The 26,195-nt window shown below is 48.8% G+C and overlaps 1 protein-coding gene across 1 annotated transcript; it reads left to right on the top strand.

Moving 5' to 3' along the window:
• Nucleotides 1–1,108: 1,108 nt before the first annotated feature.
• Nucleotides 1,109–12,050, top strand: BLVRB (biliverdin reductase B). The gene is made up of 5 exons (XM_075606980.1): nucleotides 1,109–1,266; nucleotides 6,788–6,949; nucleotides 9,352–9,441; nucleotides 10,415–10,546; nucleotides 11,680–12,050. The coding sequence occupies exons 1-5, from the start codon at nucleotides 1,188–1,190 to the stop codon at nucleotides 11,838–11,840; spliced, it is 624 nt and encodes a 207-aa protein (XP_075463095.1). The 5' UTR covers nucleotides 1,109–1,187; the 3' UTR covers nucleotides 11,841–12,050.
• The last annotated feature ends 14,145 nt before the right edge of the window (nucleotides 12,051–26,195 follow it).

The raw sequence follows: 26,195 nt of genomic DNA, 5'->3' as shown, positions 1-26,195 counted from the left end.
AAAGTACCGCCACCAACCCACAATGTCCTACCTGCAAACTCCTCTCTACGCCCCCCCCCCCCCCCCTGTGTAAGCTCCTTGGAGAAGGGACCACCTGCTTGTTGTCTTACTGTATCTTGGCCTGGAAGTACTTTTTGTGTTGTTGTATAATGTTATGGTCCTCCTTTGCACATTGTACTGCACTGCGGAACATGTTAGTGCCATACAAATATTAGAAAATAATAACAGGTCATTGTAGCTCCTCTACTCCTGCTTGTTGTAGCTACTTCCAAGCAGTTTCAATAGAAGTCCCCCTAACCCAGCGGTGCGCAAACTGGGGGGCGCGCAATTTTTTTTTTGGGGGGGGGGGTTAAATGAAATGCCGGGGAAACGCGGGAGGCCTCTGCAACTGCTACTTACCGAGGTTCAGCCGGTTCCAGAACGCCCACGCCGTGGGGTCATGTGATGTCACGGTTGCCACGGTAATCTGACGTCAAATGATGCCGCGGGTCACATGACGTGACACGACCCCGCTGCGTCATTTGACGTCGCGCGAGGTAAGGGCGGAGGGCGCACCAAGGAGGAAAGCAGGCACGGGGGGAGCGCAGTAAAAAAAGGTTTGCGCACCCCTGCCCTAACGTATGCAGCTTACCACACACAAAAACTCTAATGTGTAATAAGTGCAGCTGGACTTCCAGGACTCCAAAACATATAGTGTAGCTGCTAGAAGGTGCAGTTGGTGGGTATGTAATAATATTATAATATTTGCAGCCTGGCTGGGTGGGAATAGCGGTGTGAGGGTTAATTAAAGCTGCAGTTCAAGCTGCCGTTTAAAAAAAAAAATATATATATATATTTCCCCAATCAATGTGTGCATGAATACAATCTGCACACTGACAAGTGATTAGCTAAGCTGCAGATCAATCCGTTCTCCTGTAATCAATCGCTTTGCTCCGGGTTATTTAATTCAGCATTATTTGTTTTTTGTTTTTTTAAATGCCACAATTATTTTCTCATAGTACAGAACTGATTTATTTAAACAAACACCAGTGGGATATTGCATGCACTGCAGCTTTAAGTGTAGCCGCTGTCCTCTGCGCCCTCCCCCTGCAGGAGGAGCTATGTGCTCCTGTGTGCTCCTGTGTGCTCCTGCATGGTGTGAGTGAGTGAGAGGGAGCCAGGCAGAAGGGGAGCACACTCTGTGCACCATGGCAGTCAAAAACATTGTCCTCTTCGGAGCCACCGGCATGACGGGGTTGGTGACACTGACACAGGCCATAGATGCAGGTAATGACACTGACACACCCACACCCACGTGGCTTTCAGTGGCCCTCGTGACACATCGGGCTTCGTGTCACTGTGTCATAATGATTCGGTCTGGTCTCTCATCACAGGGCGAGCTGCAGCCAGAGTGCCTTTATGGGGAGACATTGACCTTGCTCTGTTTTGTGTTAGCCTTGCTCTAAAAACGGGTTGTCGGGTTGGTTATTGCAGCCCTGAAAACAGCTTTAAATTGTGATTGCCCAAATAATTGTGCCCCTGTGTTACACCCCTCTCCTGTTAGGCCAGTGACAATTTAAGAGCAATTCTTATAGCCCAGTCATATTTAAGAAACTACTTGAGCACATTTGTTCCCCCGGTCACAGACTGCTACACCCCTCAGAGGTGGGGGGGGGGGGGTTGTGTTGATACAGAAAAAATGTCTACCTAAACCTTTTATTGCCCTGTATAACCGTTTCTTATACCTCCTAGTATCCATATGTTCCATCCCTATAACTCTGCCTATTGCTTTGAATAACTGCCCCATGCTACCTATCCTTAACTCCTCCTATTGCCCCATGCTACCTATCCTTAACTCCTCCTATTGCCCCATGCTACCTATCCTTAACTCCTCCTATTGCCCCATGAAACTGCTCCCTTTAACTCCTCCTATTGCCCCATGCTACCTATCCTTAACTCCTCCTATTGCCCCATGCTACCTATCCTTAACTCCTCCTATTGCCCCATGCTACCTATCCTTAACTCCTCCTATTGCCCCATGAAACTGCTCCCTTTAACTCCTCCTATTGCCCCATGCTACCTATCCTTAACTCCTCCTATTGCCCCATGCTACCTATCCTTAACTCCTCCTATTGCCCCATGCTACCTATCCTTAACTCCTCCTATTGCCCCATGCTACCTATCCTTAACTCCTCCTATTGCCCCATGCTACCTATCCTTAACTCCTCCTATTGCCCCATGCTACCTATCCTTAACTCCTCCTATTGCCCCATGCTACCTATCCTTAACTCCTCCTATTGCACCATGCTACCTATCCTTAACTCCTCCTATTGCACCATGCTACCTATCCTTAACTCCTCCTATTGCCCCATGCTACCTATCCTTAACTCCTCCTATTGCCCCATGCTACCTATCCTTAACTCCTCCTATTGCCCCATGCTACCTATCCTTAACTCCTCCTATTGCCCCATGCTACCTATCCTTAACTCCTCCTATTGCCCCATGCTACCTATCCTTAACTCCTCCTATTGCACCATGCTACCTATCCTTAACTCCTCCTATTGCACCATGCTACCTATCCTTAACTCCTCCTATTGCACCATGCTACCTATCCTTAACTCCTCCTATTGCCCCATGCTACCTATCCTTAACTCCTCCTATTGCCCCATGAAACTGCTCCCTTTAACTCCTCCTATTGCCCCATGCTACCTATCCTTAACTCCTCCTATTGCCCCATGCTACCTATCCTTAACTCCTCCTATTGCACCATGCTACCTATCCTTAACTCCTCCTATTGCCCCATGCTACCTATCCTTAACTCCTCCTATTGCCCCATGCTACCTATCCTTAACTCCTCCTATTGCCCCATGCTACCTATCCTTAACTCCTCCTATTGCCCCATGCTACCTATCCTTAACTCCTCCTATTGCCCCATGCTACCTATCCTTAACTCCTCCTATTGCCCCATGCTACCTATCCTTAACTCCTCCTATTGCCCCATGCTACCTATCCTTAACTCCTCCTATTGCCCCATGCTACCTATCCTTAACTCCTCCTATTGCACCATGCTACCTATCCTTAACTCCTCCTATTGCACCATGCTACCTATCCTTAACTCCTCCTATTGCCCCATGCTACCTATCCTTAACTCCTCCTATTGCCCCATGCTACCTATCCTTAACTCCTCCTATTGCACCATGCTACCTATCCTTAACTCCTCCTATTGCCCCATGAAACTGCTCCCTTTAACTCCTCCTATTGCCCCATGAAACTGCTCCCTTTAACTCCTCCTATTGCCCCATGCTACCTATCCTTAACTCCTCCTATTGCCCCATGCTACCTATCCTTAACTCCTCCTATTGCCCCATGCTACCTATCCTTAACTCCTCCTATTGCCCCATGCTACCTATCCTTAACTCCTCCTATTGCCCCATGCTACCTATCCTTAACTCCTCCTATTGCCCCATGCTACCTATCCTTAACTCCTCCTATTGCACCATGCTACCTATCCTTAACTCCTCCTATTGCACCATGCTACCTATCCTTAACTCCTCCTATTGCCCCATGCTACCTATCCTTAACTCCTCCTATTGCCCCATGCTACCTATCCTTAACTCCTCCTATTGCCCCATGAAACTGCTCCCTTTAACTCCTCCTATTGCCCCATGCTACCTATCCTTAACTCCTCCTATTGCCCCATGCTACCTATCCTTAACACCACCTATTGCCCCATGCTACCTATCCTTAACTCCTCCTATTGCCCCATGCTACCTATCCTTAACTCCTCCTATTGCCCCATGCTACCTATCCTTAACTCCTCCTATTGCCCCATGCTACCTATCCTTAACTCCTCCTATTGCCCCATGCTACCTATCCTTAACTCCTCCTATTGCCCCATGCTACCTATCCTTAACTCCTCCTATTGCCCCATGCTACCTATCCTTAACTCCTCCTATTGCCCCATGCTACCTATCCTTAACTCCTCCTATTGCCCCATGCTACCTATCCTTAACTCCTCCTATTGCCCCATGCTACCTATCCTTAACTCCTCCTATTGCCCCATGCTACCTATCCTTAACTCCTCCTATTGCCCCATGCTACCTATCCTTAACTCCTCCTATTGCCCCATGCTACCTATCCTTAACTCCTCCTATTGCCCCATGCTACCTATCCTTAACTCCTCCTATTGCCCCATGCTACCTATCCTTAACTCCTCCTATTGCCCCATGCTACCTATCCTTAACTCCTCCTATTGCCCCATGCTACCTATCCTTAACTCCTCCTATTGCCCCATGCTACCTATCCTTAACTCCTCCTATTGCCCCATGCTACCTATCCTTAACTCCTCCTATTGCCCCATGCTACCTATCCTTAACTCCTCCTATTGCCCCATGCTACCTATCCTTAACTCCTCCTATTGCCCCATGCTACTTATCCTTAACTCCTCCTATTGCCCCATGCTACCTATCCTTAACTCCTCCTATTGCCCCATGCTACCTATCCTTAACTCCTCCTATTGCCCCATGCTACCTATCCTTAACTCCTCCTATTGCCCCATGCTACCTATCCTTAACTCCTCCTATTGCCCCATGCTACCTATCCTTAACTCCTCCTTTTGCAGCATATAACTAAGCCTATTGCTCCCATGTACGTGTATCTTTATGTATGTACAATGTACTCAGCGCTTTGCAGAAGAGACAGTACAGTATAGGACATTATCATACAATAAGTGCAAACAGAATCGGACAATGGGATTTGTAATGTTAGTGTATAACTGCTCACTAACTCAGGGTTGCGCAAAGTGGGGGAGGGGGCGCAAGATTTTTCTGTAGGGGCGCGACGGCTGCACAGGCCCCGCGGCATTTAAATTACGTGCAGGGGGATCGCGTGAGGCCTCTGCAGTGTCTCCTACCTTGTCTTTGGCGATGAGTCGCCATAGCAATGTGCATCAAATGACGCCGCGGGTCACGTGACGTGACCGTGCGCATCATTTGACGCCGGATTTTAGCTAAAGGGGGAGGCCCGAGCGCAGGGGCTTGCAGGCAGAGGGGGCGCAGCACACAAAGTTTGCGCACTCCTGCTCTAACTTCTCCTAAGGCTCCATTTGGCCATTCCAGTCCCTATAGCTCCTCTTATTGCTCCCTATAACTCTCCATATTGCTTCTTATAACCGCTCCCTATAACTCTCCATATTGCTTCTTATAACCCCTCCCTATAACTCCTCCTATTGCTCCATATAACCGCTCCCTATAACTCCTCCTATTGCTCCATATAACCGCTCCCTATAACTCCTCCTATTGCACCATATAACCTCTCCCTATAACTCCTCCTATTGTCCCATATAACCCCTCCCTATAACTCCTCCTATTGCCCCATATAACCTCTCCCTATAACTCCTCCTATTGCTCCATATAACCTCTCCCTATAACTCCTCCTATTGCCCCATATAACCCCTCCCTATAACTCCTCCTATTGCCCCATATAACCGCTCCCTATAACTCCTCCTATTGCCCCATATAACCGCTCCTTATAACTCCTATCACTACTTCTATAACTCCTCCTCCATATAACTGTTGCCCATAACCAGTGAAGTCAATTTATTGGCAAAAGCACTGTATTTATACTTTACATGCAGACCATTAATAATCCCTATGTATGCAGTTTCTTTTTTACAAAGTAGAATCGGCGCCCTGCTTTCGGTGAAATACAGTGGAAACGCGTCCAGCAGGGAGGCTTGTTGTGAAACACATTTTGGACTTGCTGCTGACCTCATGGTCCCACCTTCCTGCACAGCTGTGATCATAGATAACCTGGAGTCTGCCTCTCTCATGTCAGAGAATGCTGATCCTCACCCTCTGGGCCCCAAAGAGACGAGTTAGAGAGTACTCACTCTGAGACTGAAGAAGTTAATCTGAAACTACCAGAAGTGTTGGCCCTGTTTACTAAGCGGTGCTCAATTGGGTTGTAAGGTGTCTTCCAGTGATGGAATGGGACTTGTCATAGCACCATTTAGTAAACATGGGCTTCAAACATCGGGTGCCCCTTACAAATGCGCAGAATGCTACTGTACTGCAGTGTTCTATTAAAGCGCATAGGAGCAGAGTTCGCTCTGAGTATGTGCTATACAAGACATTGCGCTAGGGTTATAAAGGAGTGGCTCAGGGAGTAAAGATGCCCCACAGGACTGGCACAGAGTGTGAAGCAGGAGAACCTGGTTCAATTCCCGGTATCAGTTCCTTGTGACCTTGGGCAAGTCACTTTATCTCCCTGTGCCCCAGGTACCAAAAACATAGATTGTAAGCTCCCCGGGGCAGGGACCTGTGTCTGCAAAATGTCTCTGTAAAGCGCTGCGTAAAACTAGCAGCGCTATACAAGGACATGCTATTCTTATTCTTATTATTATTAATTGCTTCAATAATTCCTGCCTTTATATACCGCTTCTCACTTTCAATGCACGTTACAGCTGTACTCCATGCAGACACCTCCGGCCTGCAATCCTTCATCTCTGGTATTTACATTGTCTTTTTACTCCAAAGCACGCTACAATGATACTTCATTGGAATTCATTCAGCCACCTCTGGAGTGGAACCTCGGCAGCCCATATCTGGCAGCCTATGATGGGTAGAAAGAGGAAAATGCAATAATTATTAGTGTTAACAAATGACGGATGGGGAAACCCAAGACACCGGGGCATGAAATGTACTTGTCAGTGGCTGCAATTCAACCAACAAGCTTCTGTCTTTAGGATCACCTATTTGCTGCCCCGTGGAGTAACGGCAATGCATTGCCTCTCTCTCATTGGTTACAGGGTACAACGTGACCGTGCTGGTGAGGGACCCCTCTCGCCTCCCCGTGGGCAGCAAACCCGCCAGGATCGTGGTGGGGGACGTGTTGAACAAGAGTGACGTCTCAAAGGCCATGGAGGGACAGGATGCTGTGGTCATCGTGTTGGGGACAAGGAGTGATCTTGGTAACGGTCCTACAACCAGAGAGGGGGGATATGGATGCACAGTGGCCAGCTTTTATAATCCCCCTCCTCCCCCCTTCCCCGCCCCCCAGTTAGACTAATGGAGCAGTTAAAATACCCACATTACAACACCCTCATCTCTGCCAGTCTCTACCCACTTGGGCCCATTTTTACTAAGAGGTGATATCACATCACACACCTTGCAATGGCGGAAACTTGGAATGGGTATCTTCTGGCACTGGATGGTGCCTTGTGGATTATCACTGCTGAGTAAATATGGCCCTTTGTTTAGTATTACACACAGGATAAAAGAGGAAGGGGGCTGTTGCAGAAGGTTGGGACACTGGTTAAGGTTTCAGTAGGCTAAGCTCAGCTTTGTTCAGTTCATTTAAAAGACTAAATCGCTGTCTGTACTTTTCTTGACCTCATTATGTATATCACCTAATAATACAGGGTTCTGTTTACTGTGGCCCGTATTTAATGAAGCCGTCTTCTCCTATATGACATTTTCTGGCCCAATGTGAGTGACAGGTCTTCCAGCGCTGAAAGTTGGCTTGTGGCAGGAGACTGTTTCACTAATATGACTTATACCCCCAGATTCATCAAGCTCCATTACTGGTTAATGCTCTCGAACGGGCGTTAACTCGTGTTGACTTGAATGGGAGTTAACGTCCGTTGAGATGCGTTAACCCGTAACCGAGCTTAATGAGTAAACCCAAGTCTTTAACGCACAGTACAATAATACCAGCTGACGATGACAGTAACTGCATACGGCCACTAGGTGGCGCCAAGGCTCCGTGTGTGTGTGTGTGTGTGTGTGTGTGTGTGTGTGTGTGTGTGTGTGTGTGTGTGTGTGTGTGTGTGTGTGTGTGTGTGTGTGTGTGTGTGTGTGTGTGTGTGTGTGTGTGTGTGTGTGTGTGTGTGTGTGTGTGTGTGTGTGTGTGTGTGTGTGTGTGTGTGTGTGTCGCGACAAAAAACCTCCACCGTTAGCATATAGCCACTAAAGAATATCACTTGTGAGCACATTCAAATGTCTTAGACAGGTCTGCTATATACGTACGTGTGTATGTGTATATATATATTCGTGCCGCAGTGTACGCTTCACAGTACATACAATTTGCATTCAAGACTACCTGAACCAAAGAGCTTGCAATCAAATCTATCAACAAAGAGTTGGCACTGAGACTTGAACCTAACTCTTCCACTTTAGAAGTAGCGCCATAAACGCCTATCTTCCTCTCCTCCAATAACTGGGAAGTCTCTCCTTCTGCATCCAACTATGCCCTCCCTATTGCTTTTTCTGTTGACTGTTTCCTCACTCCTTTGTGAATGTCTCTGTTCCCTCCATCTTCCCCACTGCACCATTATTTATACACCTCTCTCCCAACATCTTCTTTACCCTTCAATAAAAAAACACCCACACAAATCCTCTGTTCACAGTCTCTATCTACTCCTTCCTCCCCTAAGCCTGAACCCAGACACACACCTGATCTCCCAGACACACACCCGATCTCACACACACCTCCCTGCCATTTCTTCCCCTGTAAATGGTGTTAACCTTCTGATTTAATACGGACTAACCTTTAACCTCGCCCCACAAGCATCCCAATATCCTGCACTCATGTCTACTGTCCCACAGTCACTCCTACCACCTACTATGGCAAAGCACTGCCATCCACAGCACTTATTCCCTCACCTGCTGTCTCTGTAAGTCTCCCATCATACCACTTAGATTGTAAGCTCTTCGGGGCAGGGATTTCCTTTCCTATTGTCTGATTTTGCTGCACTTATTGTATTATTATAATTCCCTGTACTGTATTGCGTTTGTAAAGCGCTGAGTACACTTTTGGCGCTATATAAATAAAGACTTACAATACACACCACGCCACTCCTCCTCCTGCCAAGAGAGAAAAGGGTACCCACCTCCTACATCCATATCAAGAGTCTGATTAGGAGTCACACATTTTTGCTCATGTTACCAGGGTGTCCAGGGGGGAGGGTGGGGTGTGGCTGCCATTGGTCACTCATATGCACCTCCCACTTCAGATCCCAGAGGTGCGCAAACTTTTTGCCCTGCGCCCCCATGCCTGCTCTCCCCCACTGCTCGCGCCCCCCTCACATTATATCAAGCGTCAAATGACGCTGCGGGATCATGGGACATCACCTGACCCCGCAGCGTCATTTGACACCGCGTTGCCATGGCGACACATCACCCGAATCCGGCTGAATCGTGGTGAGTTGCAGAGGCCTTGCGCGGTTTCCCCGGCATTTAATTTAAATGCCTCGGGAAAGAGTGCGGGGCTTTTGTAAACGGCACCCCTTCCCCCCCCCCCCCAAAAAAAATTCTCCCTGCGCACTCCAGTTTGCGCACCCCTGCTTTAACCAGAATCCTACTCCTTTTTCAGGCCCAACCACCATGATGTCGGAAGGGACCAGGAATATTCTGGATGCGATGAAGGAAGGCGGCGTGCGCAAAGTAGTGGCTTGCATGTCCTGTGAGTCGTTGGTACCCGTGTCTGTCTAAAACTCATTGCTCTGGCAGCTACAGGGTTAAGGAAGGAGAGATCCGGAGACCAGCTCGCTTTGCACTTCGCTTCATGTACTCAGAGAAACAGAGAGTTTGACGGCGGATAAGAATCCACCGCGTTGAAACCTTTTGATATTTCTGAAAGTTTTAATCCCCTTCCCCCTCTCCCTTCTCTCCTGGGGTTGTTAAGGTCCTTTAGACTTCCCCCGTACGTTATAGGATGGGAACCATGCCCCCTTTAGTAGAACTTCTTTGCACAATCTTTCATGTATTTATGTCCTGCGTGTGCAAACCCTGACCTGACATCTGGGGTGTAAACATTGCGTGACGCCGGAGAAGTTGGAGCAGGCGCCTGAGTGAGACGGGAAGACACTTCATAGGGTTTGTAAGGTCTTCTGGGTGCTAATGGTCGGTGAACACTCAGACTTGGTATCAGTAAGTCCCCTTTGTCTGTGTGACGGCGTCACTCTGCTGTGGGAACGAACAGTTAAACTTAGTCACAGGTCCCTCCTGTCACCATGGCAACCTGTGGTCGGAGGAACATACTAAACGGGACATAGGTCCCTTCTGTCTGTGTCGCTGTGCGGTGTAAGGGAGACATTCGGTAGTCAGCAGGTCTCTTCTGTCTGAGTCACTGTGTCCCTTTTATAATTGGAAGGACAGGCTCCATTTGCCATGGGTCTCTTTTGTCATTGTCACTGTGCCACTCTGCATTAGGAAAACACTCAAGGGCCAAAACTCCCCTCCTGTGGGGGTCACTGAGGCAGAGACGGATCCACCGTCCATACATTTTGTTTACGTATCGCTGTATTACCCAGCAATGGTAGGGACATATTCATTGGTTACTGACATGTCCTTTCTTCCTCTGTTACTTTGCCTCCCTACGGAGGTAAGGTCCCATGTATTGCCGTTCATTTTCCATCCCCTCCCTTACCTTCCAGCCTTTCTACTCTGGGATATTGCCACGGTCCCTGCCAGATTGCTGCCTGTTACCGAGGACCACATACGTATGCACCAGGTTCTGAAGGACTCCGGGCTGGATTATGTGGCAGTACTTCCTCCCCACATTGCAGGTGACCTTGGATGACACCCTGTGTGCTTGTTTGCGTCTCTATCTCACATGTCCGATATCTAAAATGCGCTTTGCATCATAAACTTCGGCGAAGAAAGGCCTAGACCAGGGGTGGCCAGCTCTAGTCCTCGAGCCACCAACAGGTCAGGTATTGGGGATAGCCCTGCTTCAGCACAGGTGACTCAATTAGTCTGAGCCACCTGTGCTGAAGCTGGAATATCCTGAAGATCTGATCAGGGGGTGGGGACGACGACTTGAGCACCCCTGCATTAACCCATGTGCTGCCAGAGAGGTCAGCAATGCATTGATCCACTGGACATGTAGGGAGGGACTTAATGGTGCAAGGCCACATACACTTTCTTAGGGACTTCTGACCTTGAACCAATAACGTTGTTGAGTGGTCGGGGTTACGCCTCTGGCTGTACAAGCATCTGTTGATCACACAGTGACCTCTCGCACGAGGGAGCAGCCAGAGGAAATCGAACCTCTCCCAGGTCTAACTGAGAAAAAATCATTCAAAATACTTGGAGATGTCAGATTTGGGTAAAAAAGGTACTGATCACCCAGATGTGGCCTCTTAAACATGTCACTGGAATTCATTCATTCACTTTTGGACCTTTAACAGAGCAGTCCAGTCGCATGTCTTGTTTATTTCTAATGACTGTGTTTTGTTTGTTATTGGTTTGAAGCCCCCCTGCTTCCAGAGATGCTTACCTCCATAGGGGGCGCCAGTATCTCTCTGGGGTTTAAAGGTCCTGGCTATGTGGGTAAATAGGAAGTCTCAGGGGGTGACATCACGGCTTTCTATTGGCCCGCGTGACACAGGACATTTTAATTGCCGCCATTTAGTTAGGCACACATTCTCTCTGGCTGCAGAGATAGGGGCACCTCCTCTGGAGGGAAGCAGGGGGTCGGCAGAGCTGAAATTAACGGGGGTTCAGCTCCAGAGACCCCCTGATTCAATCCTATAACAATAAGCAAGAAATTCAACGGGAACGGCTGCTTTAATTAGAGTATCGCCCACAGTGCAGCAGCGCGGCATGTTATGTGTTGCCAGTGTAAGTATCTGTGATACTGCATCCCATCACACCACTGACTTGCCATTCTTTGTTTCTTCTTTTCCTCGCGGTGTAGCTGACAAGCCCCTCACTAAAGATTACAGTGTGACGGTGGGCGCCCGTGGGGGGAACGTGATTTCCACGCATGACCTGAGTCACTTCTTCCTCCGCTGCCTGACTACATCTGAATATAACGGGCAAAGCCCCACAGTCTACAGGGACTACACTGCCCTTTAAATCTGCGCCGTGTGACGCGTGGGACGTGAGGTGTTAACATTCCTAGTACACCAACAATTCCACTATGGGACACATAAATATACATACACATACACAAACACACATACATACATACATACACACGTATGTTGAAGGGAAGGATCCCTAAGCAAAGAAAAATGAATTTTATATCTAAACTGCAATAAATAAATTCTGCTTTTAATAAAGAAATGTGTTGGAGAAAACATAATATTAATTTCATAATCTGAAAGAACCAGGGGGAGTAGAGACTCCAGGTCTTGTTTAAAACTAATCATAGCCCAGCATGTGTGCGGTTATTCGCAGAACAAGGATTGGACTACATTCTCCTAGTGCTAGCTTGGATATGAGATGATCTTGAATTGAATAAACGGACAGTGACGAATATAACAATATTGCAGCTATAAGATAAACAATAAGAGCAGAGCCTGAAATAAGCACTAACAGCCTCCCATATAGATAATACATCAACAGAAAAGAGGTTGAGCTGGATCCTCTGAACCATCTGAAACACAGTGTTGTAGCCCTTCTAAAAAACAAATGTCATATGCCCCCCCACCCCTACGCCGGACCCTGAAGCCCAGTGAATCCCATGTTGCATGGTATCAACATTTCAGGCTGCAAATTGTGGCCACGTCAGACCCAGTCCCATGGATAAGCCGCTGCTCCCTCCTGCTCGCACATCAATATATTTTGGCTGTTTGTTTCCTGTTTTGGTGCAATATCGACATTGAAGCATTTTTCTACGGAGTTTGATTAAGAAAAAACCATTAAGTGGGAGATGTCCCTCTGTATATTTCTTATGAAGTCTTAACGATTGGACCAGCACCAAATAGTCTCCCCCACCACCTCAAGTGTAGCAGCAGTATGTTAGGAGGGCTCCAATTCCCTACGCGACATCTCGGGAAGCAACAGTTCCCGTCTCATACCCGTAACTGCAGCCATCCTTACAAAGCTCGCCCTTACACCCAGCTGTCTCCATCCTGCCCAATGAACATTTGAGTCACCGCACTGCCATACTTCCAGAGGGGGGTGAACTTGGCAAAACACGGATAACTAAAATGAATCACTAACGTTCTTAACGATCTAAACGTGGTGTGACCCGGGTCTGCGCCCTTTCAAGGAAGAAGAACTTTGTCCAAAATATTCAGAGAGCTGTAACACAAGCATGAATATTACAGCCCCGCAAACACATACGTCTACTTTACACACACTAATGGGTATATACTGTATAAGCATTAACATACGACAAACTTACTTTAATCAGAATTGGGGAAAGGAAAAAATATGTGGGGGAATACAATGCAGCACACAATAATAAGTCCCATTTTATATTGGGTTCTCCCCCCCCCCCCTCCCATTGTTATTCAGTGCAAAACAGTTTGTCATTTACAAATACACCATACATACATACATACACACACACACACTACCCCCAAATACACACACACTACCCCCAATACACACTAACCCCCAAATACACACATTACCTCCCCCAAATACACACACACACTACCCCCAATACACACTAACCCCCAAATACACACATTACCTCCCCCAAATACACACACTACCTCCCCCAAATACACACACTACACCCATCAAATACACACACTACCTCCCCCAAATACACACACTACCTCCCCCAAATACACACACTACCCCCATCAAATACACACACTGCCCCCCAGATACACACACACACTACCACCCCCAAATACACACACTACCCCCCCAAATACACAATACCCCCATCAAATACACACACTACCCCCCCCAAATACACAATACCCCGATCAAATACACACACTACCCTCCAGATACACACAAACACACTACCTCCCCCAAATACACAATACACACTACCCCCCCCCCCCCCCACACTACCCTCCCAAAATATACACACACACACTCCCCCCTGAATATACACACACTCCCACACTGCTGTCTCCCTGTCCTGCCGGTGGCTGCGGGGGAGCCTGGCCGGCACTGGAGTCGGGCCTCTTGTAGCCCCCGGGGTTGGCTTTCCCTAGTTGCTGGCCTGCCTCTCTCCTGCACTGTGCCATCCCGGAGCTCTCTGTCTCGGCGTAGTACAGTGCAGGAGAGAGGCAGGCAGCAACAAGAGGCCGGAATCCAGCGTCAGCTGGGGCCCCCTGCAGCCACCGGCAGGACAAGGAGGGAGGCGGTAGCGTGGGAGCGGTAACCTGCGGACGAAGGAGAGCCGCAAGTAGATGCGGATCGGGAACCGCAGGTTGCCAACCCCTGGTCTAACATAACATTTAAAACGCCCCAAATACCACCTGCCTAACTCCTTAGTAGCTGCCTACCCCTTTCCCAACCTTGAACACCGCCCCAATCCTGAAGAAGTGGGACCGAATGATCAAGTCCTCAAACCCCGCTACTGCTGGACATTTCTGGAAGACCCTTAGAAACTGAAAACGGGACATGGCAGCACAATCCTCGTGCCTAAAAGAAAGGGGCTCGCTCCTTGGGCCTACACTGCTGGTACTTCCCCACTCCCACCCTGTCACAGGAGACCAGGCCATTTGCACATTTTTACCAGGATCATGCATTGAGCAAAACAAGTTAATGGAATAAATTGTAAATGTATTCACAGGAAAAGGCAAACACACAATGTTACACAAACTACAGCAAAAAGACACACTTACTTGGGAATTGGGGTAACAACCTAGACTCTCCTAGATGCAGGGAATCCTGTCCCTGATAACAGTTGCATAAACTGGACAGAAAATATTCCAGGCAGCTTTCGCTGAAGCAGCCCTTCTCTTGCTGGAGACTTGCAACTGGAAACTTAGAATGTGAGAATCTTAGAGGATTGGAGAACTATGAGAGACCTTGGAGAACACTATCTAATGAGCGTAAGGGGTTATAATACCTCTGACTTTCATTCAAAAAATATTAGAGCCCAATCAGAGACAAGCTGGTAGACGCAACAGTGTTACCTGGAAATCTGAATGAAACAAGGGGCATGGGCAATTTGGTACCTCTGGCACTGGTGCCCTCAATGCCACCTGCGGTGACAGGCTCCTGCCAGTCTGGTGGGATCAATGGAATTGCAAAGGGCGTCCATTGATCTCAGGATGTGGATACTTGAATCCTTCCGTCCTGTTCAAATGGTCTTGACACCGTGGTCATCCTCTGGGGCTTTCATCTCCAGATGTCGTCATACCTCTTGGCACCACTTGGTAGCCCAGGGGCCTGTCAGAGCATTGGTTCTGAAAGTCCCAGCTCATTTCTGTGCTCAAATAGATATGTTTTAAAACACACTGTTCCATAAAATATACACTGTAAAATATCCTAAGTCTTTTGGTTATGGGAAATAGAATAAGAAGCTGCACGTTATTTCTTACTAGCCATATTCCCCCCACTCTATACAATAACCTTAGGACTGGACTTTTAAAAGTCCCCTCACAACCTTGTAGATGATTGGAGTACCCCCAGAACCCCTATACAAGTTCTGGGTGACCTGGGCGTTTACGGGGTATTCCCATTAACCTAGGGATCCATTGACTGTTCCATGGACACCTCACATCCCAATGCCCCATTTACCTTTCTGGGCTGTGCTGAAGCAGGGACGCCTAGTGGTGAGTCGCGCAAGCGGTTTCAAGGGGAGATATTACCGAGACAATGTGTCTACATGCAGCCAGGCATCCGACCTGATTCCTGGGTACATCTTTAGGGGAACCAGCAACTCTGAGCCCTGACTAGATAGACACAATCTGACGGAACTTTCTCCACAAAATCCCCCCTCCCCCCCCCCCTGAAACTCATACCACAGCAATCCCTGCTCGCTGGCATCCCTGGAAAGGTAATAACACAACAATTCTTTATTGTCGCATAATTACAGATATTGCTTTTACAACGGTTGGATCCAAGAGCTGACACTCCTGAGCCCCAAAACATGGATCAGAGATAACCAAATGGGCTTAACCTTTATTAGTGAGTCTGGCTACCTTGTCACCGTCACACCCCCCCACCTGCATTACCGGACAGATCATGCTGCCTTCTAACCTCTGCAAGGAGAATCACTTGCCCACTCTCACCTGGTCTGTTTTTGACCTAATCCTAAAACGCACATTATTTATAAAATGTTTTACCAGGAAGTAACACATTGAGCGTTTGCTCTCGTTTTCACGTATGTCCTGGACACAGGGTTATGGTGATTACATGAAATGTACAGAGGTTATGCATTCAATTTGCAGACATTTCATGGACAGTTAGAAATAATATATGTTATGTATGTTACAGGTACAGAGAAGATTCAAATTTGAGATAGCTGAAGTCTTGAAATTACTTAAACTGGAGGCGGTTTTGAGAATCTGGTAGGTTGTTCCAGTTGTGGGGTGCACGGTAAGAGGAGGAGCGGCCGGATTCAGTGTTGAACTTTGAGATGTGAACAGTCTGTTGGAGTCTGATCTCAGGTGATAAGTGTTGCGTGTGGTAGGGGTGAGGAGCTTGTTCAGATAGACGGGTAGCTTCCTCAGGAAGTATTTGAAGGCACGACAGGAAAAATGTACTCTGCATCTGGACTCGGGGGATAGCCAATCTTGGAGCATGTTACAGTGATGTGTGTTGTAGTTACATTGTAGGACATGGCGGCATATTGAGTTGTAGAGGGTTTCTCGTTTGCTAATATGGGTTTGGGGTGCTGTACCATATACAGTATTATGTCCTCATAGTCTATAATTGGCATTAGCATCTGCTTTGCGATACGCTTTCTGACCAGCGGGCTTAGGGTGGACTTCTTCCTATAAAGTACCCCTAGTTTGGCACAGGTTTTGGATGTCATAGTATCAATGTGCATCCCAATTGTTAAATGGGAGTCAAGCCAAATTCCCAGATACTTAAACTAGTGACAGAAGCCAGGGCCGCCAACACAAATCATGGGGCCCAGGACAAATTAAAGGAGCAGGTTCCCCCCCTCCATCCCCCCAAACCCATAGCGCACCTGCCACTGAAAAAACATTATTAGCGCGCAACTTTTACTTAACTGTTTTCTTCTAATTGTAATACGGAAAACAACATTACAATGCAATCTGTTTATTTTTATATTTTCAACAAAAGACAGAGATACCCAATGTTACATCCAATGTGACAGAAGGCCTGGGGGGGATTCAGTATGGGCCCTGGGGGAGGGGTTAAGTATGGGTCTGGGGGGGGGGGGTTAAGTATGGGTGGGTGACTGCCTGGGTGGGTGACTGACTACCTGGGTGGGTGACTGACTGCCTGGGTTGGTGGGTGGTTGCCTGGGTGGGTGACTGACTACCTGGGTGGGTGACTGACTGTCTGGATGACTGACTGACTGCCTGGGTGGGTGACTGACTGCCTGGGTGGGTGGGTGACTGATCGACTGCCTAGGTGGGTGACTGCCTGGGTGGGTGAGTGACTGCCTGGGTGGGTGACTGCCTTGAGTGACTGCCTGGGTGGGTGACTGATCGACTGCCTGGGTGGGTGAGTGACTGCCTGGGTGGGTGGGTGACTGATCGACTACCTAGGTGGGTGACTGCCTGGGTGGGTGAGTGACTGCCTGGGTGGGTGACTGCCTTGAGTGACTGACTTGGGTGGGTGACTGATCGACTGCCTGGGTGGGTGGGTGACTGATCGACTGCCAGGGTGGGTGACTGACCTTGACCGGGTGGGTCCTGCTTCCCTGCCCGTCAGACGCTTCTGCCACTGCCCCCGATCCCCGCAGCTGCTGCCCGGGCCGGGAGGTAGGTTCGGAGGGCTGGTGGGCACGGGAGGTAGGCTCGGGGGGATGGAGGGTGCGGGTGGTAGGCTGGGGGAGGGGGCGCGGTAGGTAGGCTGAGGGGGGGGGGTGAGACTGGCGGGCTAATTCCCATGGGAGCATTCCCCCCCTGGCCACTGGTCCCTGCAGTTGCTGCCTGGGGCAAGAGGCTGGCGCGGGGGGAGCTGGGTTGGCGGGCGCGGGGGGAGCTGGGTTGGCGGGCATGAGCTCGCCACGGCGCTTCCTCTATGTCCCACATTGGGAGCGGGGGGGAGAGGGCCTAGAGGCAGCAGGCCGGACACCCTGCTTTCCCTGCGCATGCGCTCCGAGACCTCTGGTCTGCGCATGCGCACAGGTATAGCCGGCATTTTCTTTTCTGACACTTTTTTTTAAAAACGAAACAGGCATGACCGCGCTCGGGGCCCTGGTGGCCGGGACCCCTGACTCACCGGGCTCTGGACACCAACCCCGGCAGACCTCCCTGTTGGTGGCCCTGACAGAGGCTAGAATGGTGTTAGAGTTGGTTCTGATCTGTAGCTTTAGAAATGTATCCTTGTTCCCAAATACCATTGTTACAGTTTTCTCTGTATTGAAAAACAGTTTGTTTTGGGAAATCCAGTGTTCAAGTCTTGTTAGTTATTAGTTTTAAGTATGTGTCAAAGGTCAGAGAGGCTACGGCTGTGTGCATATAAGATTGTGGCATTCGCATACATGTGCATTGAAGCTAACTTACGAGCTGTAGATAGATCATGAATGAAGACTGAGAAGAGTAGGGGCTCCAGAATACAGCCTTGCGGGACACCGCAGGTGGTATCCAAGATGTTGGAGTTAGAACCTGAGAGACACAAACTGCGATCTACCCAATAGATATGAGTGAAACCAATTTAAAGCACGCTAACCTATTCCTGAGCACTGAAGCTTGTTTAACACGATAACATAATCAACAGTATCAAAAGCCTTTGCAAAATCTAGGAATATTGCACCAGTTAGTTGTCAAGTTTTGTTCCACACTGAATTTCATTGCAATCTTTTAAGTAGTAGTAGTTACATTGGAGTGGTTTGGGTGAAATCCAGATTGGAATTGGCTAGGGAAATTTGTCTTGGTGTAGTATTCGCTTCATTGGGAGTGGACACATTTTCCCATGACTGGATAGAATTGGGAGAAGAGAGATTGGCCTGTAGTTGGAGACAGTGTTTTTGTCCCCACTTTTGAAGATTGGGACAACTGTGGGAGTTTTCCAGGTCTGTGGGATATGGCCTGCAGACAGGATGGAGCTGATTAGCGAGGCAAGTGGTATAGCAATGGCCGGGGCGCAGAGTCGCAGGAACTGTGATTGCACAAGGCGAGGCCCACATTGGCTGCTTAGTTTTAATGTTAGGAGCACCTTTGTAATCTCCTCTTCAGATACTGGAAAAATTGAAAATTGTGAGCACTGTTTGGAGGGAGTGAGGCAATAGGTGTAACCACAGGCTGCGCTTCATAGGTACATAGTAGATGAGGTTGAAAAAAGACATGCGTCCATGTAGTTCAACCTGTGCTTAATTTAGATGACAGATAATTTATCCTATATCCGTTCTTACAGTATATTGATCCAGAGGAAGGCAAACAAAAAAGCTTCATGATTGTAGTTTGGGTTGGGCCTTGATAGTAAAGAAGAAGCACATCCCACAAAGTATTAATTTAATGCGTTTTCAATGTGTGAGGGTTGGACCACGGTCCCACCCCGTGACGCGTCCCGTGACGCATTTGGTGACACCCCTCACGTGTGCACTGCGCGCGAGCGCCGCAGTACTCCTGCCAGCATCGGACCTAGGCTCCGCCCCCGTGTTGCGTCCTGTGACGCAACGGAGGACCCTCCTGTCGCCGCTACACATCGGTGTCGCACGACCAGAAATACTCGAGGGGTTTATGCTAACATTAATTCCCTTCATTACTCCACTGCTGTGATACACTCCGCCCCTGCATATCAGTACACAGTCTATGTGTGATGACTCACTGCCTGCAGCCTTCCCATTGGCTCTCTGCGCTTTATATGCTCAGCCAGCCCCTACGCAGATTGGCTGAGCAGAAACTTGTGTTTATGTACGAAGTGCTTGCCTCGAGCATCCTGCTGCCTCGAGCATCCTGATGCCCTGCCGATGCTCGGTGCATTCTGCTTGGTCTCTTGTACCTTTGACCGCAGCTTCAACCCAGACCTCTACCTTCTCTGACCCCTGGACCTCAGCTACGCACAACGACCATTCTGACCTCCCTACTCCTGGACCCCGGCCACGCACAACGACCACTCGACTTCTCCAACCCTAGACCACGGCGAGAATTACGACTATTCTGACCTCTCCTACCGTGACCCAGCTACACGACTGCGACTCTGCACTCTGGACACGGTTGCGCTGTTGTTGGTCGGTGTAACATCCCCACCTCAGCCCTGCGGTCCCGTCCCGTTTGTGGTGAGCACTCGTTACACAATGTCAGTGTGAGTTCTTAGTGTAGTATCATCCTATTTGATATTAGAAGGATGTTGATGGCTAGAAGGCTGGAATATATTGCTGACTTTGCACAAGTTTTCTGGATTTGATGTCTTTTGATAAACATTGTCAGAATAATATTGGGCTTTTGCAAGTCTCGTTTGCCTTTTGCATGTATTCCACAGGCATGTTGATTCTGTACCAAGGGCAGTTGGTAAGATCAGCCAGAAATTGTTGTAGGTTAAAGTTTCTAAATATGCTAGTGTATAGAAGTTTAGGGCTTTATTTGTGTGGTTTGATTTTCCTTACACAGTACGCTATTGCATGGTCACTGAAAATGTCAGGTAGGATACAAGAGGATTGGATTCTGTTGGGGCAAGAGGATAGAATCCAATACTGCACTGTGTATTTTTGTCACATTGGAAGTAACTTTGGGCATCTTTGTTTGTTTTTTTGTTGTATATGTGTCATGAGAGAGAGGATTTGGCTCGGGATTAAAGGGGTTACACCTCATTTGGCCACCCTCTACTCTCACCTGGGAAGCAAGGGGTTAACTGGACTGGGGTTCAGTAATGTGTTTTTGCCTTTCTTCAGCCATCCAACTGTTTATTCCGCTGTATAAATGTATTGTTTCTGTGCCAGTGTCTGCACCACGCACACACTGGGGCTTAAGGGGTTAATGATCTACAGTTTAGAAAAATACAAATATGTGTGGTGTCTTTTCAGAAATATCTGGGCTTCAAAAGGCTTGATTGAAGTTGGGTGTGAAAATTACAGAGGGGGTGTGTAGACGGACGTTCACAGAGGTACACAATTGGAGACTTTATAAGGTGAAATTATAATAGGCTTTATTGTGCCTTTTGCTTTTCATCAGGAAATCATCCAAACACAGGGGGGGGAACAAAGCTTCTATTCACTTGGGAGTTGTCAGGGCGTGCTCACCACAAACGAGACGGGACCGCGGTGCTGAGGTGGGATAGGATATAACGCCACCCACAGCCACGAGGGCACGTCTTGAGAGTAGAGTGGTCTGGAAGTCCGGATCGGGGCAGGAGAGGTACGGATGGTAGAGGGTGCTGTTTGCCAAGTCCGGGGTTAGAGAGAGGGACGTTGTCGTTTACCGTTTGCCGAGATCGGGATGCCAGAGGTGCGGAGAGTCGTGTTGCCGTATGCCGAGTTCGTGATGCCAGAGGTGCGGGTAGACGTAGCGGAAGCCGGTTCGGTACACGAGGAAGACTGCAAAACAAGATAGGACAAGACAGGACTAGGGAGGCAGAGAGTGATGAGAACAACTGGTTCTATGCTCAGCCGACGAGTTAATGAAGCTGCAGGGTATATATAGGTAAGAGGGTCCAATGGCAGAGTAGCAAGGTGGGGGTGTGTGAATGGGCCAGGCTGAGACAGGGATAGGTCTAGATGAGTTCCTGGAGGAGGAGCTATAGATCCTAGAAGAATTGGTGTATTGAATTGCAGCATTGGAAAAGGGTACTGTGCCTTTAAGAGGCTGGTGCACCTCTGTGTGGCCGCGCCTCCGTGTGGCTGTGCCTGTGGATGCGTGCACGGGCACACGCAATGAACCGAGGGCAGAAGAAGGGAACTGACGTGCGCGCGCGCGCACAGGGGAAACGGAGCTCGGCGTCTTAGAGGAGGAATCCGTGTGAGCCGCGGGAGACCCTGGCAGGGCTGCAGGTGAGTGAGGAGCACGCCCCGAGCGGCGTGACTCCTGAATCCTTACAGTACCCCCCCCTTCAGGGGCGACCTCCGGGCGTCCATGACATGGCTTGGAGGGATTCCTACGATGAAAAGCCTGGAGGAGTCGAGATGCGTGAAGATCCCGGTGGGGAATCCATGAACGTTCCTCTGGTCCGAACCCCCTCCAGTGGACCAGTTATTGTACTCCTCCTCTGGAAATCCTAGAATCCAGGATAGACTGGACCTCGTACTCCTGTTGACCTTGAATCATAAGAGGAAGTGGAGGAGAAGTATTTTTGGAAAAGCGAGGACTCTGAAATGCTGGTTTAAGCAAAGACACATGGAAGACCGAAGGTATCTTCATCGAGGGTGGAAGGCGTAGATGATAAGCCACAGGATTAATCCTCCTAACCTCGGGAAAGGGACCGAGGAACTTGGGAGCTAGCTTCATGGTAGGAACCTTTAGTCGGATATTCCTGGATGAAAGCCACACCTTGTCTCCTGGGGCGAACTCCGGCACTTGGCGTCGAAGGCGATCTGCCTGGAGTTTCTGTCTCCCTGTGGCCACCTTTAAGTTCTCCTGAATCCTCGTCCATAAGTCTTTCAGCCGGGAGATGCGCTTGTCCACCGCTGGTACTCCTGAGGATAGAGGGGAGAAGGGTAGACGGGAAGGGTGAAAGCCACAATTTATGAAGAAGGGAGATTCTTGAGTGGAGTCATTGCGAAGGGAGTTATGAGCAAACTCAGCCCAAGGAAGCAGATCCACCCAGTCATCCTGTGTATCGGTTTTAAAACACAGAAGGTATTGTTCCAGGTTTTGGTTGGCCCTCTCCGTCTGCCCATTGGTCTGTGGATGGTATCCTGAGGAGAATTGAAGTGAAATCCCCAATTTTCGGGAAAAGGCTCGCCAAAATCTTGACACAAATTGAGACCCACGATCAGAGACGATGGTTGCAGGCACTCCGTGAAGACGAAAAATCTCCTGGATGAAAACATCCGCAAGCCTGAAGGAATTCGGAAGACCCCTCAAGGGAACAAGGTGCGTCTGTTTGGAAAAACGATCAATGACCACAAGAATCGTATTCTTCCCTTTGGAGTCTGGAAGCTCTACAATGAAGTCCATAGAAATATGGTTCCAGGGACGGTGTGGAATGGGTAAAGGAAGAAGAAGACCTGCTGGTCTGACCCGGGGTACTTTGTTGCGAGCGCAAGTGCCACACGCTTTGACAAACTCCTCCACATCCTTAGCCCTCTCTGGCCACCAGAAGGTACGTTGAACAAGGTCCTTGGTTTTCCATATCCCTGGATGTCCTGCCGATTTAGAGGAATGGCACCACTCAAGAACCCTTTTGCGGTGTTGGGGTGCCGTGTAGAGTCTTCCCTCCGGAACCTTGAGCCCCATCGGAGTCTGTGATTGCTCGGATTGAATCTTGTCCATAATATCAAAGGAGTTGGCGGACAGGATACATCTAGAGGGAATAATTGTCTCTAGCTGCTCTTCAGACTTGTCCTCTGCAAGGAACTGTCGAGACAGGGCGTCCGCCTTTAGATTCTTGGAGCCAGGAATGAAGGAGATGAGAAAATTAAATCGTGAAAAAAATAATGCCCAGCGGGCTTGCCGAGAGCTCAAACGACGTGCCCCTTCTAGGTAGAGAAGGTTCTTATGGTCTGTGAGTATGGCTATGGGTGTCTCCGTACCTTCTAAGAAGTGTCTCCATTCTTCTAATGCCATCTTGATCGCCAAAAGCTCCCGGTTCCCGACATCGTAATTCCGTTCTGCGGACGAAAATTTCTTCGAGAAGAAGGCACATGGGTGTAGTCTGGCTAAGGGAGATGTCCTTTGGGACAAGACAGCCCCAGCCCCGATGTCAGAGGCATCTACCTCCACGGTAAATGGAAGTTTAGGATCTGGTTGGGTGAGGATAGGGGCAGACACAAAAGCCCTTTTCAGAAGATTAAATGCCCGTATGGCGGCCTCAGACCATGATGAGGGATCTGCACCCTTCTTCGTGAGAGCAGTTATGGGAGATACCGTAGAAGAAAAATTGCGAATGAAGCGCCGATAATAGTTTGCAAAACCTAGAAAGCTTTGCACGGCTTTGAGGGTGGTTGGACGGGGCCAGTCCAAAATAGCTTTAAGTTTCTCTGGATCCATATTAAATCCGGTGTCAGAGATAAAGTATCCCAAAAATGCCACAGACTTGAGATGCAACTGACATTTTTCCAATTTCGCAAAGAGATGGTTCTCCCGGAGGCGTAACAGCACCTATTGAACATGTTTGATGTGTTCTTGAGTGGATTTAGAAAAGATTAGGATGTCATCTAGGTAGACGATAAGAAATTTGTTCAGAATGTCCCGAAAAATCTCATTGACGAAATCCTGAAAGACTGCTGGTGCGTTGCACAGATCGAACGGCATGACCAGGTATTCATAGTGGCCGTCATGGGTGTTAAAAGCAGTCTTCCACTCGTCCCCCTCACGTATCCTTACTAAATTGTAGGCACCTCTTAAATCCAATTTAGAAAAGATAGTTGCTCCCTGAAGACGGTCGAAGAGTTCCGGTATCAAGGGCAGTGGGTAGCGGTTCTTGCGTGTGATGTTATTCAAACCCCAATAGTCTATGCATGGACGAAGAGAACCGTCCTTCTTTTTGACGAAAAAGAAGCCTGCTCCGACTGGAGAAGAAGACTTTCGGATGAAACCCCTCTCTAAATTCTCTGCAATGTAAATGTTCATGGCTTTAGTCTCTGGGAAAGAGAGAGGATAGGATCGTCCTCTGGGAAGAGGTGCCCCGGGTAGTAGGTCAATAGGACAGTCGAAAGAACGGTGCGGAGGTAGAACCCCGGAACGTGCTTTGTCGAACACATCTCGGAAATCCAAATACACAGAAGGTAGGGAGTCGACCTTCTCTGGCAGGGTAGACAACCCACCAATCTTCTGGAAAATCCTGGTACATGTCTTGGCACAAGAAGCACCCCACTGGATGGGTTCCTGATCCGTCCAGTCGATGCGAGGATTATGGAGTTGAAGCCAAGGAAGACCCAAAATCAGCTCAGCAGAGGGAGTGTGGATAACATCGAGGGTAATGATCTCTGTATGACTGTCGACGAACTGCAATAGGAGAGGCACCGTCTGTAGCGTGATGAATGCCGGCTCTAATTCAGTGAACATTTTTGGAACACTGGGGCTTCCGTAGCTGAGGGAAGCAGTCTGCAGTCACAGCCGCGCCAGGAACTGCCATCTATTCCGACTCCGGACGCGGAGGAGAGAGCGGCCGGGACCACTGCAAACCGCAGCCACGGGAGCACACCGGAACATTGTTAGACTATGTGAGTGCATTTTGTGGATCCTATTTTATGTGTATTAAACTTTGATGTTTTTAAGAGCACTATTGATCCCATTATATTATTTTGCCTCACCCACGCCCCTTACTGAAACGGGGAGGGGAAGGAGCCCAGAACGGGATAACTAAGAGAGAGACCCGCATTGAACCCCCTGCCTGCCAGCAGGAGCGTGTGCAGCACCCCTGGGAATATCTCTGACGGGGAACATAGGTGTATACCTCAAAGACATCTGCCCTGCGCCTTTACTCACACTGGGCCGTGTGAGTATTTATTGATATTGTGAATCATCACGACCCCTCCTGCACTCAATTGCAGAAGGGGCACCATCCACCACAAAGATACCATCTTGGGATTGTGTTTGCACACGGCCGTGTAAGCATTTATTATATAGTATACATCTATTTATTGTCTCTTCACCATCCCACCCCCCCTCACTGGGTTAACTTTGTGGTATACACATTGTGGTATATTGATTGTCCATATCTGCTGTATCTGTGCATCTATTCATCCCTCGCTCCCCCTACTCTGTTTTGTTTCTACGTTTCCATAAGGGCTTTGGATCATCCCTTTATCAGGGGTAGAAGCAGAAGGGATCGCAAGAATAACTCTACACCAATAGGAAATAACCACAATAATTGGTTCCATCGCCTTTCTGAAACTCTGTCACTAAAGGTAAGCGCCTGGTTCCTCCACACTGTAGAGGTCGACCGTCAATGGCCTCCAGACCTACTGGCGTCTTCTTATTGATAAATTGAATATTGATCCGTCTAGCAAAGGTCTCATCGATGAAATTGCCTGCGGAACCGGAGTCTATGAACGCCCGTGCTTGAGTGTGAAACCCCTCTCCAGACAGTGTTACTGGCAACAGTATCCTGGTGGGAAGGACGTCTTTGCTGATGGGAGAAAGTGTCAGTATTCCCAATGAAACTCTCCGGGGTTTCATTGGGAGTTGGCGTTTCCCGGCTTGTGGGGACACTGGGGTAATAAGTGACCGGGATTGCCACAGTACATGCAGAGACCGGCATTGCGTCGACGTTGTTTTTCGGCAGCAGACAGCTTGTTACCTCCCAACTGCATAGGTTCCGGGA

This window comes from Ascaphus truei, chromosome 7 (genome assembly GCF_040206685.1).
Source record: "Ascaphus truei isolate aAscTru1 chromosome 7, aAscTru1.hap1, whole genome shotgun sequence".
Classification (NCBI taxonomy): domain Eukaryota; kingdom Metazoa; phylum Chordata; class Amphibia; order Anura; family Ascaphidae; genus Ascaphus; species Ascaphus truei.
This window is presented reverse-complemented; position numbering and strand designations above follow the sequence as displayed.

What these genes read in the sequence shown, in the direction of transcription:
- BLVRB (XM_075606980.1), top strand. Translation starts at nt 1,188, where the DNA reads ATGGCAGTCAAAAACATTGTCCTCTTCGGAGCCACCGGCATGACGGGG. An exon ending in GGGGACAAGGAGTGATCTTG is followed by an intron (nt 6,950 to 9,351) that starts GTAACGGTCCTA and finishes CTCCTTTTTCAG; the next exon opens with GCCCAACCACCATGATGTCG. An exon ending in AGTAGTGGCTTGCATGTCCT is followed by an intron (nt 9,442 to 10,414) that starts GTGAGTCGTTGG and finishes CTTACCTTCCAG; the next exon opens with CCTTTCTACTCTGGGATATT.